Here is a 14,782-nt window from a genome sequence, read left to right as displayed (position 1 = left end):
TGTAAAATCTTGAAGCCAGCATCATATTGCTCCAATCCAAGCCCATGAAAAGAGAATCCAAGAACTTATATTTACATTTTGCTTCTAATGCTAATTACCTGTTAACTTAACCAAGACACACCCTGGGCCTTAGTTTCTTCATATATCTATAAAGGAGGGGTTGAACTACATGGCTTCTGAGGTCCTTTTATTTCCACTTTTATGCCATAAGCATTCAAAATGAATGCACTCCTGAGCAGAAAACCTTAAGTCATCCTTTTTCTCACACTAATTGCTCCAATTTTGGAAGTAGCCAAATTTTGCCAATTTTATATTCTCAATCTTTCTCATACCCACCCCCACCTCTTAGAACCCTTGCTTACTTCAAAGTTCAATTCAATTGGAACCTTCTAAAGGCTCTTCCTAGTGTCCAAAAGATTATCTTCTATACTTTTATTCTGTAAATACTTCTTTGCATATGTGTTATACATGTTGTCTCCCTCTACAGAATGTCTTAAGTCTGTTGAATTAAGTCAATGATCATTTATTAGGTATCTACAATGTGCGAGGTTCTGTGCACTGGGAATACAAAAACTAATTTTTATTTATCCTGGTAGGCCCACAACTTCAAGCTCTTGTGGCTTTCTAGACCATTTTAATACTTCCAAACGTGTTTCCCAACATACATTCTCTTTCCATGCCAATTCACTTATATGCAAACCTATCAGAATAATATTCCTAACAGAGTCTAATCATATGACTCCCAAACAAAACCTCTGATTATCAAATAATTTCTTAGCTTGACCTTCAAAGTTGTTTATGATCTTAAGGCCCAGTCTCATCACCAATATTTCTTCACACTTTTACTAGCTATCACCAATTTAACTACTTCTTACTTCTTAAATTTGTCACATACTTTCCTGATTCCATTCCTTTCTACTTCTACCTAAATATCCTCCCTCTACTTCCTGTTGAAATGATACCTATCCTCATGGGGCCAATTCAACAGTCACTTGTTCCATGAAAACTTCTATGATCTCCATCAGTCAGAAATTACTTCCCCCTCAGATGAAATTTCATTGCACTCTGTATCTCAAATGAAAATAATTGTAAAGCATTTTTCAAAATTATAAGTGCTATATACATTTAGGCTATTATTCACACCTTTCTAGTGGTAATTCTTTTCTTTATTCCTTGTATTATGGAGATAGGTAATATAGTAATCACTGGATATTTGAAGAACTGGACTCAAATCTCAGCTCTATCATTCACTGCTGTGAAAGAGTCATTTAAATGTCTTTATATTATCTGTAACTTACAAGAGTTGGTCCAAACGATCTCTAATGGCCCTGCTAAAGTAAACCTTTACTTACTTAATTCTACTAGATCAAAAATTCCTTGAAGATTGACTTACATCTTTGTTTCCCCTATATTACCCGGCACAATGTCACAAAAATAAGTTTCCCAATAAATAATAATGCCTGAAAAAAATTTTAAATATGTATGTCATTTTTTACTTAAGAAGAAATATTTCTCAGTACTCTAACAAGAAAAGCACCTTAGATGATTTATACTATTATAAGCATTTATCACAAAACAACCTGCACATTGCACACATACAAACGATCACTGATTGCCTGCCCTCATTTTAGTTCCAAAGCTGTCATTGTAATTTTATTAAAAATATTGCTCTAGCAAATTTTCACGAATTAAAAAAAACCGGCAAAATGCAGACAGACATATATACATATGTTAATTTTTCTAAAAAGACCTGAAAATAAGATGCCTGTAGAGATGACTCCATTCTCTTGTATAGCTGGTTGAGACAAGATCTGCCTCAATTTATCTTGATGGGAAAGTAATGCTCGACCTGCTTTCAATATGTATAATTTCAATTGTTGGCATCTTAGCAAATCCAAATCTACTTGTCCTATAAAAAACAAGAGCCATTATATAAGTACTATATACTATATCAAAATTTCATAAGTTATTGAACATATTTTAGGGCCTCCCAGTGACCTTTCATAGACAGAGTTAATTTGACCTCTCCATTTATAATACTGGTAAAAATCTGCTGGAAATGTATAATACAAAGACCTAATCAGTCAAAAGCCTAACACTTCAATAAGTTATGAAAACTAACCACCAGGTAGGAGGAAAGTACATGGCTCTATAGCCCCAAGTCACAGGGTCAGATTCTGCCTTGGCCTTAGGCTCTCCCTATCTGTGCTACCTTGGACTAGTTAATTAACCTCCCTGGACAGTTTCTTCATGTATAAAATAAGGAGGTTGAACAAAAAGAATTTGAGGACCCTACCAGATCTAAATTGATGATCCTAGAAGCACCACAAAAAGCCTAAAGAAACACCTGCTGGCATCACTGTTGAGTTGACAAATCAGAATACAGTGCTACCTAACTCCAATCACTATGTAGAGAAGCTTTGCATTTTGCCACTAGATTCATGCATTTCTGGAGCCCTAAATCTTCAGGAGAAAATGTGATCTAGAAATGAAGACACTAAAAAGAGATTAAGTTTATAGGCAAATAGACAATCATGATTCGGTATTATGATTTCACAGCTTCTCCCACATTGATGTGCAAGTTTCTGTTTTAGGATACTTTGCATGCATACACAATCCCTGCCAAAGCACAATTTTTTCTCTTTGTACTTGCTACAGCAGAAAGATGATTCTCTAAGTCAGCTGTATTCATTTTAAGACAAATAAGAATTATTCACAGAATAAAGTATTAATTTGATTATTTTTTACAGAAAAGCTCTGTTTCTAGACCTAGCCAAAATAAATGACTAAAAAGAATATTTTCCAATTTGGTATAAAAATAAGTGGGTAAAAAAAAGTTTAAAGTAAGGCAAGCACTTTGAATTACTTTACCACTAAATAAATAAAAAAATACATTTTTCAAAAAAAAAAAAGATAAAATGAACTTAAGATCCCTGTTAATTGCCTACTCACATTTGGAAGTATTTCACTCCTTTAATTCATCTAATTATGCTCATCTGATCATTCTAGATTTTATTTTAAGTCCATCTTTATGAGATCTAATTTCAATTACAATCAATAATGGAAAAATCCCATACAGAATAGATCTAATCATAAGATCATCAATTTAGAGCTGAAAGGGCTGTTAAGTCTAGCCATTTATTTTAAAGAAAGGAAAGTAAGGCAAACAAAAGTTAAGTGACTTGCACAGAGTCACACAACTAATAAGTGTCTGAGGTGAGATCTAAACTCAAGTCTTCCTGACCCCAAGTCCAATAAATTTCCTGTCTATTATGCCATGATGAAGGTTTATCTCATTCTGCAATTCATTTAATACTATACATAGTTATCTATGGATGTTAAAATATGCTTGGCTTATTTTACCTCTTCCTTTCATTTCAGGGCTTGTTTCTAATTTAGGATTCAGAGTTATTTGCTAATTTTGATCCAAAAGTCTAAATATAGAACAATTGTGTGCCATAATTAAAAATTCATTTGTTTGGGGATTTCCATCCAATACCTTTTTTGAGAGGGTGGGGAAAGAGATACAGAGAAGAATAAGCCTTTTAAAGCTTGAATAAGTTTTAGCTACAAAGTGAACAAAATGGTTTCCCCTTTCCTACTTTGCACTAAAACTATATGTAACTGTTAGCCTTAATGGCACTGTTTAGTGGCATAGTCTAATTCATAAAAATTCATTACACAAATCACAAATCTTATGAGCATAATAACTAATCAGTAATGGTTACTAGTCACAATGAAAAGATCTAATTTGTTTTTTCCCCCAACATTGTTCATTTTTGCCTCTAAATTACTCCCCTCTGCACACCACCCCTTTCCTTGAACTAGCAGAATATTTGCAACTAATGCTATTCAATCAGCATTTTGATTTAAACTCTTGAATTAAAGAGAAAATATACCAACCTGTGGGGCCCTGATTAGACGATTTCTTAATTCTGTGTTTTTCTAATTTACTTCCTGCCAAGTTTACCAACTGAGCCCAGACAGAGAGCATGGGTTCAGTGAATGGCAAATTGTTCACATTAAATGCCACAACTGGGAGCTGAAAATAAAAAAAATATTCTTCAAAATTGTGAAAAGTAAAACGAAAACAGAATTATAATCATTACTCACAAAGCTTCATTCACACAGTATTCTATTTGTGGCCCCTTTAACCTTATTTAGGATCATAAATGTAATGCCAAATGGAAGTTTAAAGTATACTACAAACTAAATATGAGTAAACAGAATGATGTAAAAACACCAAAAAAGTTAATATAAGATTTCAAGCTGCCTTAACATAAGTATACTCTACAGAAACAGAAAGGTGATAGGTCTGTTGTAGTCTGCCCTGGTCACATCACTATCTGGAGCACTGCCTTTAGTTCTAGTTGTCATATTTCAAAATTGTAAGGAGAAAATGAACCCAAGAAGATAATAAAGATGATAAGAGTCTCAAGATTACCACCACGTAAGGATCTGGAGATGTTTAAGAAAAGAAAAAAATTAGCAGAGGCATAGGAGGGCTGTCAGTTAGAAGTGGAATTAGACCAGTTCCGTTTGGCCCCAAGGCTACTAAGAAGAATGAGTGGAAATTACAGGCAGACATAGATTTAAACTAAAGAAAACCTTTCTAGAACTAGAGCTGAAACAGATTTGAGGCATTAAAACATCTCTTCACTAGAAGTCTTTAACCAAAAACAAGAAGAGCACTTGTCAAGTATCTTGGAGAGGGTTGGACCAGATGTTTCTTGAGGTTCCTTCCAAGTCTGAGATTCTATATTCTAAATCCTACCACTAGACTACAATTTTGTGCTATAATTTCCCCATTTACAACAGTGAAAATCTACAAAAGTTCACCTACCGGTTTTAGTTGACTTAGTGGGCAAACTCTACATGTTCGCATATCACAGAATTGGACAGTGATTTTGCCTTTAGGAGTGATGCGTGTTACTGTGCCTTCTCCAAATTCATCATGTACCACTTGGCCACCCAGCCTCAGGCGACTGTCTATTCCACCAATTACAGCTAGCACTGCCATTAGGCCACCAACTTCAGGGTTCTCAGAATCAGGAAAGTAATCTTCTAACACAGCCTAACACAAAACACATACAAATAAACTGTAAGTAGAAAATCAACATTCTTATCTGTGTTTTAGAAAAACAATCAACAATAAAGCTGTTTTAATAAAAAGCAATTGCTTTCTAAAGTATAAATTAATCCAATTAAATTAAAATGCCTTTGAGTCAATTATATATTTTAAAATTAATTTTTTTAAATTAAAAGTATCTAGAAAGAAAAAAATGAGCTTATTTTAAAACGTGGAAACTACCCCTTCCGACTGTTTTCCTGCAAAGATGTGGGTGATGGAGTTTAGCTGAGAGTTGATGTACTTGTTTATGAGTCCATTCCACTGGCTCAGTGAATGTAGAGTCCTTAGCAGGGCGACTATCTCCTCTGCCAAAGTACTACTATGGGTGGCAGTCAAAGAAGCCTGGGGTCTGGCCTTTCTCCTCCTCAGAGTAGATTCTAAAATAAAAAATAGGTTAAAGTTTAGAAGCAAATCTATAACTCATCTCACTAGTCAAATAGTGTCAAAAGCTATTTTACCTCTGAGTAGTGGTATATCTGAAGAGCATGTACTAAGTAGGCTGCCCAAGAAGCCAAAAAGCTTTTCCACGAGAAATTTCATATCCCTTGATCTTTCTGTTTTGTCCCAGGATGGAAGTACTGCTTGCAATAAATGCACTGCTAAAATCTAATGAAAACATAATCATGATCAATCATTTTCTAGTCAATGTATTATACCTCATCATTTTTTCTTTTCCTATGATTAAAGAACTCTCATCTCCTCCTTCTCAACATAAGTCTGTGATTCAACTGAAGTTCAAGGTAACAATCCCTTCCTCCTGTTATCTTTCAACATATTTTCATCCTTCTCTACCTCAGCCCTATTACTCCAAAGTTGATATCTTAGACTTACCCTCCAGCTGCACTGTAGTTCTGGAATGCTAAACAAGGTATGCCTTCTATGTTCCTCGGTTTCCTTGTGTAAAATGAAGATTGCACTAGATGACTGGTTATAAGGTCCTTTCCACCTCTAGCTCTATGATTTTATGACCCCCTGTTGCTATTAAACTCTCCATCGTAGATCTGGTCATCTATATTCTAGCCCAGTGATTCCCAAAGTGGGCACTACTACCCCCTGGTGGGTGCTGCAGTGATCCAGGGGAGCGGTGATGGCCACAGGTGCATTTATCTTTCCTATTAATTGCTATTAAAATTTTTAAAAATTAATTTCCAGGGGGCTAAGTAATATTTTTTCTGGAAAGGGGGCAATAGGCCAAAAAAGTTTGGTAACCACTGGTCTAGCCTAAAGAAATCTGTTATTTCCAGAAGCCACTATATCCTGGCTCCCCTCTTGAAGCCTGGATATTTATGCCTCCTTGGACATTTGTCTAGGAAAAGATGAAGGCATATTTCTTTTCTTCATTGTCACTTCAAGACCATCTATCACTAAGCAATTTCTTATGCTTTAAGGTTTACTCGATCCATCAGTCCTTATCCCTCTTACAGCCATCAAGCAGCTTACCTATAAATCTCCCTTCTTCAAGTAGTTCAGGAACTGGTTCACAGTCTGCCACTCTACCCCAAGTCCAACTCTTAAATAACCGACTGCATCCCTTTTTCCCCTTGCTTCACTGCTTCTAAATCCATTGTTATCCTCACTAGAAACTCCCTTTATATCTCTTTTACCCCAAACCTCACCCCTGCTTCATTTCATTTTCTTCCCTTCAAAAATCCTGATCCCTTAGTCACCCAGTTCTACTTAAATATGTTCTATATAAATTATCTTCTACCTCTGAATCATTTACCCCTTTTCTATGCTGCTTGTACCTTGCAAAATCTATTGTGAATATTCACCCCACACAAAGAATCCTCCATTGCTTTTACTATTCTTAAGTGCTGCTGAACAGTCACAGAGGAAGTCAAACAACTCTGCTGATTTTGCTCTCTATAAAATTTGTTTTCTAACCTCAACAAAGTCCTCTCTGTTTTATGGAAATCTTTACTCTAACCTGAACGAATCTCTATCACAATCTCCAAACTTTTTCTGCTCTCCTCAGAAATCTACCACGCTATCCTTTTCAATTTCTTTCTTAAAGAAGAGAAAGAACCTTGTCAACTACTTTACTGAGAAAAATTGAGATCACTCATCTTCTGTTCTTCTCCCTTAGTCAACAACACAAAATCCTTCCACATTGTCTCTCATACTTTGCAGAAGTAAGCCTCTCTTTGTCAAGGTCAAGCTCCCACCGGGGCCTTTAAGACTCCTCCAGGAATCTAATCCACAATTATTTCCATTCATGAATTTATTCTTTCATTCTTCCTCTTTCTCTCCTATAATTTCTTCTCTAGTCTTCTCTTCTTTGGCATCTACAAACATACCCAGACTCTCTCCCCAAATCTTAAAAATAAAAACAACCTTTCATTTGAGTGTCAATATATCAAGATTTTATCCTCTTTTTTCTCTTTCATGCTCCAAGTACTATTCACCTATACTTGTTTACATTCTCTCATTTCCCACTTGACCCCTTACAATCTGACTTTACATTTTCCTGAAAAAAAAAATTATTTTCCAAGATTTCCTATGATTTCTTCACTGCTTAATCTAATGGTTTTTTCTTATTCTGTAGCCTCTCTTATTGTTGGACACCCATCCTGTCTTTCCTTGGCTTCCATGGCATTGCCCCCTCCTGGTCTTCCTCCTAATAGTCTGTTTCTTCTCAGTCTCTCTTGTGGGATCATTCACCTCTCAACCATAAACCAAGGTTAGGCTGCCAACATTCTATCCTAAGCCTTCTTCTCCTGTTGTCTTTTAATCTCATTCAGACTCTAAATGTTCAAGAATCTTCTTTATGAAGATAATTCCGAAATCTATATATCCATTTCTAATATTTCACCTAAACTGAATTCATGTAGTACCATCTGACTGCTGGACATCTCTATCTAGACATTCCATAAGAAATTCAAAATCATTATGCCCAAAATGGAACTCATATTATCTTCATCCCAAAATCTACCTACTCCAAAATTTGCTGTTTTCTGGAATGTATGCTGTTCATCCAGTCTTTGAAGTTCACACTCTTAAATCCTCTCACTATACCTTCTCTATTCTCCCAAATATCCAATCAGTTAACAAGTCTTATCAATTCTACTTCCATATCTCTCAAATCAGTTCATTCACATAACTAATGCCCTTAATTCAGGCCCTTAAATTAGTTAAAAGTTAGCCACTTTTAACTAAAACTCACTATCTTTCTCCCCAAACCCTATGCTTTCCTGAAATTTCCCTTTTACTGCCAAGGGAACCACCATCCTTCCACTCACCAATTTCTACGTGACTAAACTTCTCTTTTCACTAGACTAAATACCAGGCAGTTGCCAAAATTTCTTTCACTATAACATCTTTATCATACAAAATATTCTCTCCCACAGAAACCACCTTAGTTCCAGAACTTCATCACCTCATGTTCAGACTAAAGAAATAGCTTCTAACTGATCTCCCTGCAGTCATCTTCCCCAACTCCAAAGTCATTCTCCACTTAGCTGCCAAACTGATTTTCCTAAAACATGGATCTGATAATATCTCCTGGCTCAATGAATTCTAGAATTTCCCTCCTCCCAACCTTCAAGATAAACTATAAAGTCCTTCATTTTGCATTTAAAGCTCTTCACTACCTGGACCCTTCCTACCTTCTCAAACATCCCATATTCTGTTCCTTCAACAGTCTCTAAACCAGTCATCCTACTGACTGATACAAAAGGGTCTCAACCTGTCATCACTATGCCCTCAAAATCAGTGTCCAAAACATTAAAATCAGTCCTTTCCTTTAAGACTCAACTCAAGACATTTTCCCTTGGAGCTACAAATTCCATCTGTTATCTTCTATCAACTCTCTATTTCTTATACATTCTGATTTATGTGTTGTCTTCTCATTAGAATGTAAGCTCTGTAGAGGGCAGGGATGTTTTGCTAATAAATGCTTAATTAGCTGTATTACAATAGCTTTATGATCTGTAAATCTAGTTTCATTCTTTCTAAAACAGTGTTCTACCAGCTACGAAATTAATATTCCTAAACACAGATAAGGCCATATCACTTCCTGTTCAATAACTTCTAATTATTTCTCTGACAAAATAAAAACTCTTCAGCTTGGACTGAAAAACTAGGTTTCAAGTCTTCTCTTATCTAACTACCCCCCCTCATGTACCCTATGATCTAGCCACCTTTTGTCTATGTGATCCTTTTTTTGTGAATTAAGTCTTTTTTGATTCCCCAATTCTCTCCTTTCCACTGCCTTTTTGTAAATTTTTCTGTGTACCTGTTATATCTATCTACTCAATGTTAAGTTTCTTAAGGGCAAGAACTGCTTCATTTTTGTCTTTGTATGCACCACGCAGAGTGGTCTGAACATCATGGTGGGCATTTAACATACATTTGCTTAAATTATTAAATGCTCAATTAAAATGTACTTATTCTGCATTTGCTATGTGTAAAGAAATCTACTAAACAATTAAAGATACAGAAACGAAGTAGAGTATATTTCCTCATAAGACTGACAAATTTGTAGGGGAGAATATGTTTGAAAAGACTACATATAAAAATATATATATGAGAAAATTACAGTAATAAACATCAATGGCAAAAAATGGAAAACAGATTAAATAATAATGATGAACAAGTCTGTTAAAATATTTTTCTAAAGAGGCATCACAAATTTTGTACTTCTAACAAAATCCATATGAAGTATTGAAGTATTATTTTTTTGGACAAGGAGACTCTGAAGGAAAAAGAAGTTAGCTAACTTACCAAGCAGTCAATTAGCAGAATTCACATTTTCTAAAAATCTATTTTATGCAGTTTCCATTTCTGCATGATTTTGCCTCATTACCATAGAGAACTACTTATGTATTTAAGAAAAGTAGATTTGCAAATCTACTTTTGAAAAAAAGTTTTTAACATTTATTGTTTATTTTCATTAAATTTGAAAAACAATTTCTTTCATAACTGTATAGAACATACACATTTCTCAATCAATCACCTGTCTCTGAAGCGATGCTGCTGTAAACGATTCATGTCCTTCCACAATTTTCATCAGTAATGTGATCCACTGAGATGTGCTAAGAGTGCTACACATTTGAGGCATAAGTGCTATACTTCGAATAAATCCAAGTGTACACCAACTTCTGTGCTGCTCTTTGTAAACCAACTTATTTGGTAAGGAAGCTGAAAGAGAAAATAATATCACTACTCTATCTCCCAGCTTCCCAAAACAAAATAATGAACTATTTGCTTTTTCTTTTAGATCCAAAGATAATAACATGCAAAAATAATAAAAGCTTCACAAATTTAAAATAACCTAAAATAAGGGAAAACTTTCTGAATGAAAGGTCTTAACTACAGAATGCTCAGTTTGACAATACATTTTAATTCATTCGATAAATGAAAAAAGATGGTTTTTTAACTATTTGAATTCTTTACACTTGATTTCATGAATAATGAAAATAGTCTGCAATTATGTCAGTATATTAATATGTAAATGGAATGTTGCTCTTTCATCCCTAGCTTTACCCTATTTATTACACTATTTCAATCAAAACCGAAACATTATAAACAGTTGGAATTACAGAAATTTTGCATGTACTTATAAAAATTGAAGTTAATCCTTACAGAATTCCTAAGAAACAGCCATCAAGCCCAATGTCTTTGAACATCATAAAAAAATCACAGAATTTAGAGCTGGAAGGGGCTTGACTAAACATCTATCCAAACATTTTTTTTTAAAGAGGAGAAAGCTAGAGTCTAGAGGAGTTAAGAGGCATAACCAAAATTACAAAGGTAGAAGAGCTCCATTTTGAATTTAGCTTAGATTCTAATCCATATTCAATCTTGTTTTCATACAAAAAAATGCCTTTCCAATGAAAGTGAAGAACCAAGCTTAAGATACCAAATGGCTATTCTACAACAAAGTATATATGAGATAGATTAGGAAAAGAACTAAGAACCCAGTGAACTCAAAATTTTTTCTTTCTATCCATTTTCTACAATTTTGTTAATATCACTACCATTTTATACCTATCCCCCAAGTGATAAAGACAATGATCTTCAACAATAACTCTCTGCAGCTTGCTAAGTTTTACTAAGTTGATAAAACTTACCATTTCTTCCGTCCTACATTTGCTCTATTTGCTAAAACCTTTACCCACATTCTAACTTCAATTAGATTCAACTGAATCTAAATTCAATTATATTGTTTTTAAGTTTTTAATAAGTTCTATTAATATGTTTAATAAGTTCTTATTTCTTCTATTAAATTCATATCTATCATTACACAATGATCATCAGAGTTTTATTCCAAACCCTGTAATATCTCATTGGCAATTCATGCAATGGAACCAAATCTTGGGCTTCAAGGCTCATCAGATTAACTAAATATTTTTAATTACTCAGTTCTACTTTTACCTACTCTACCCACTTTAATGCTGACCTCCTGCAACTTTTTTTTTTCTAGAGTATCCACAAGAATAATTTTCATCTCCCCAGCAACCGTTTCAAATTGCCGTACTCAGTAATTCAATTTTTTGAAACTGTCCCTTTTTTTAACTCTTTAGTAGTACTTTATTTTTAACCAATTACATGTAAAAATCATTTCTGGCATTCATTTTCTAACAATTTAAATTCCAAATTCTCTCTCTCCTCCTTCTTTTCCTCCCCGAGATAGTAAGTAATTTGATCTTGGTTATATATGAAACCTTCTATCTTTATCAAGATATTTCATTCTTTTCTCCTTTGAAGGTAAAGCTTTTTCCTCACTAGACTTATAGAAGCTAAAATCCCAATTAATGTACCTTCTCCCAACTAAAAAGGTGATTTTACCAAGCTTTTGTGCTATCATGTCTATGTTTTCATTTATCCCAAGATTGTAAAGAGACCTCCCCTCCAAGACCATATTCCTGCCACTTCCTACCTCCACCCCAGAAAAAGTATCTTTTCTATTCAAGATATTACAATGTCTAGTACAATAACCACAACCTACTTGTAGTTACTAATTAGAGGGTGGCAAATTCCTCCCAGACCCTCCATTTAAGGAGGGCATCCAAGTCATTCATCTCTTTTCCCCAAAAGATACATTCCTTTGAGCTTCTCCTTAATACCCTCAAGCCCAGTGCCTTCCTACTTCTACTTCCTTGCCCTCCCCACCCCCACACTTGCATCTCAATTTCCTCTTGTATGTCTTCTCTCATTAGACTTATGCAACTTGAGAGGAGTGACTGTCCTTTGCCTTTGTAGCCTTGGCACAGTGCCTGACATACAGTAGGCAGTGAATAACTGTATACTGACTATAAAGTGAATAAACTAAATGATATTAAAGGCCGGTAAATGATTTTTAGGTCTCACCCCTGATTCTTTCTTAGGTATTTTTTTAATTAAAACCCTTACCTTGCATCTTGGAATCAATACTGTGTATTGGTTCCAAGGCAGAAGAGTGGTAAGGGCTAGGCAATGGGGGTTAAGTGACTTGCCCAGGGTCACACAGCTGGGAAGTGTCTGAGGCCAGATTTGAACCTAGGACCTCCCATCTCTAGGGCCTGGCTCTCAATCCATTGTGCTACCCAGCTGCCCTCCTTTCTTAGATATATTTTAAAAGTTTTCTCTTTGTTAAAATTTAGAGTGTATTTCTTTATAGATGCCTGTATAGAACATCTGAGGTTTAAAGTATCAGTTTTCTCATGAAATATTAAAAAGATGAAGCACAGAATATTAAAATTGAAAATATAAGACCAAGGGGTAAATTAAGCAAAATAGTAACATCCAAGAATATACCTATTTTGCCATTAACATAATCTATGACGTACATGTTTTATCTATTGTTCCACTTTCCACTAACATTCGAAGGAGACCACACAAAGTCCTTGTGGCTTCATTTTGCATAATTTCCGCATGAATTCCAGCAGAAAGACACAGAGTTTGTAGTAGATTAACAGTACTTGTGAGCATCATGGAGGTAGGGTGGAGGTTCCTTTCCATTTGTTCACTTTCTAAAATGTAAACCATAATAAAGACATATAAGAAACAAGGATTAAAATACATGCACAACTACAACTCAATGACTAATTATTCCAACACAAGTAGTCTAAAAACTTTTCAATTTTAACATTTAAAAAAACAAAATATCCAAAAAATTGAATCTTTGGGAGTAGGAAGAGTGCTCAACAGGGATAGGGGGTTGGACAAGAATGGAAACAGGAAGGAACAGAAAAAACAAATACAAAATGAGTGCTGTCAAATGAAATCTATTAAATAGTTTTAACTGTCACCTACAGGGAAAAAGGAATGTTTCAATGCATGTAACAAACTATCTCATTCTGAAATGTAGTATGCATCTATCCATGACAAGGAGTTATTTTTCATTTTTTTTAAATCTGGTAGACAGAGAAATCTGCCAGTAATAAAATCCCTGATAATAGTCCACAAGGTTGGATCCTTGCTAGCTATGCTTCCCCCCCAAGATCCTAAGGGAATAACGGAAAGAGAAGGTCCTGGGCAGCAAATGAAACCTATTTTGCATAAATTATACAAAAACATTTCCAGGTCTCAAATACAAGTGGTTCCAAAGAAGACATTCTTAACCTTTTTTGACTCATGGACCCTTGAGGCAAAGTGATAAAGCCTATGGATTCCTTCTAAGAATAACGTTTTTAAATGCTTATAGCAAAATACAGAGGGTTACAAAGGAAACCAATTATATTGAAATACAGCTATCAAAATATTAAAAATAAAAAAGCTTGTGAACCCCAGTTTAAGACCCCCTGTTCTTAGTTTAACAGTAGGCACTAGAATGTTTGCTAATGGAATGGATATAGTCTACTTTGTTTTTATGTATTTTTTAAATTCCCAACTAGTCTTATTAAAAGAAGAATTAAATTCAAGTTTTTAAATTTTTACCTATCTTGCATTCAAGTACTATTCAACAGCAAAGTTAAAAAAATAATAAAGGCTATCTTAATAAATCTACAAAATTTCTTTGGCAAAGCTGATCTGAGGGAATTATATATCATTTAAATTCATTTGATTCTTTTTGAAAAAATTAAAATGTTAGTATTTACTGAATAACTAGTGTTTATCAGCTTCTGTAGAGTACATAAGCAAACATGGGATCTCTCAGTAGGCAGAGCTTACATTATGACTGATAAATCAAAACTCATACACAAGAATCAGTTAAAAGAACAATCTACTAAGGAAACAACCAGTGCTACAAAAAGGAGATATATGAAGTTTAGAGAAAGGAGGTAAAACAATATATTTTACTTATATTATCTTTAATATTATCTCTTCTCTTTTACTAACCAGAATCATCCTCAGTGTCTGAGTCCTCCGTTGTGGGCTGAGCTGCAGGTGGAGGCTCAGCCAATTTGAGGTCATATTTCCCTTCCTTGCCCATTCTGTATGAATTGGTACTGCCTGTATCCCACTGAACCCTAATCCATCCATCTTCTCCCAATTCACCAATCACACGACCTAAACCAGGGGGAGGGCCATCCTGAAAAGGTAAAAGGAAAATTAATATTATCATTTTTGTATAATAAGCACTTAATATTTTTCCATTCTATCTCAATGCCTCTATACACTTTTTTCATTCTTCTTATGTAGCATCATTCTCCTTAAAAGCACAGAAATTTGACTTCCTGCAATGTGACAAGAAAAAGAAAATGGAAGAATGAAGAGAAAAAAAAATCT

General features: G+C 34.6%; 1 protein-coding gene across 1 annotated transcript in view; it reads right to left on the bottom strand.

Moving 5' to 3' along the window:
- The window catches only part of HERC2 (HECT and RLD domain containing E3 ubiquitin protein ligase 2), a 243,202-nt gene that overhangs the window by 77,007 nt on the left and 151,413 nt on the right, over window positions 1–14,782 (bottom strand). Inside the window, exons 37-44 of the mRNA XM_044669288.1 lie at window positions 14,393–14,585; window positions 12,901–13,083; window positions 10,086–10,270; window positions 5,590–5,737; window positions 5,312–5,508; window positions 4,844–5,074; window positions 3,904–4,042; window positions 1,766–1,909 (exon numbers count right to left, since the gene is read on the bottom strand). Of these exons, the coding sequence (XP_044525223.1) occupies window positions 1,766–1,909; window positions 3,904–4,042; window positions 4,844–5,074; window positions 5,312–5,508; window positions 5,590–5,737; window positions 10,086–10,270; window positions 12,901–13,083; window positions 14,393–14,585 (1,420 nt within the window). The remainder of the gene's footprint in view (window positions 1–1,765; window positions 1,910–3,903; window positions 4,043–4,843; window positions 5,075–5,311; window positions 5,509–5,589; window positions 5,738–10,085; window positions 10,271–12,900; window positions 13,084–14,392; window positions 14,586–14,782) is intronic.

This window comes from Gracilinanus agilis, chromosome 3 (assembly GCF_016433145.1).
Source record: "Gracilinanus agilis isolate LMUSP501 chromosome 3, AgileGrace, whole genome shotgun sequence".
Taxonomy (NCBI): Eukaryota; Metazoa; Chordata; class Mammalia; order Didelphimorphia; family Didelphidae; genus Gracilinanus; species Gracilinanus agilis.
The sequence above is the reverse complement of the archived record's forward strand: the minus strand, read 5'-3'. Positions and strand labels throughout refer to the sequence as shown.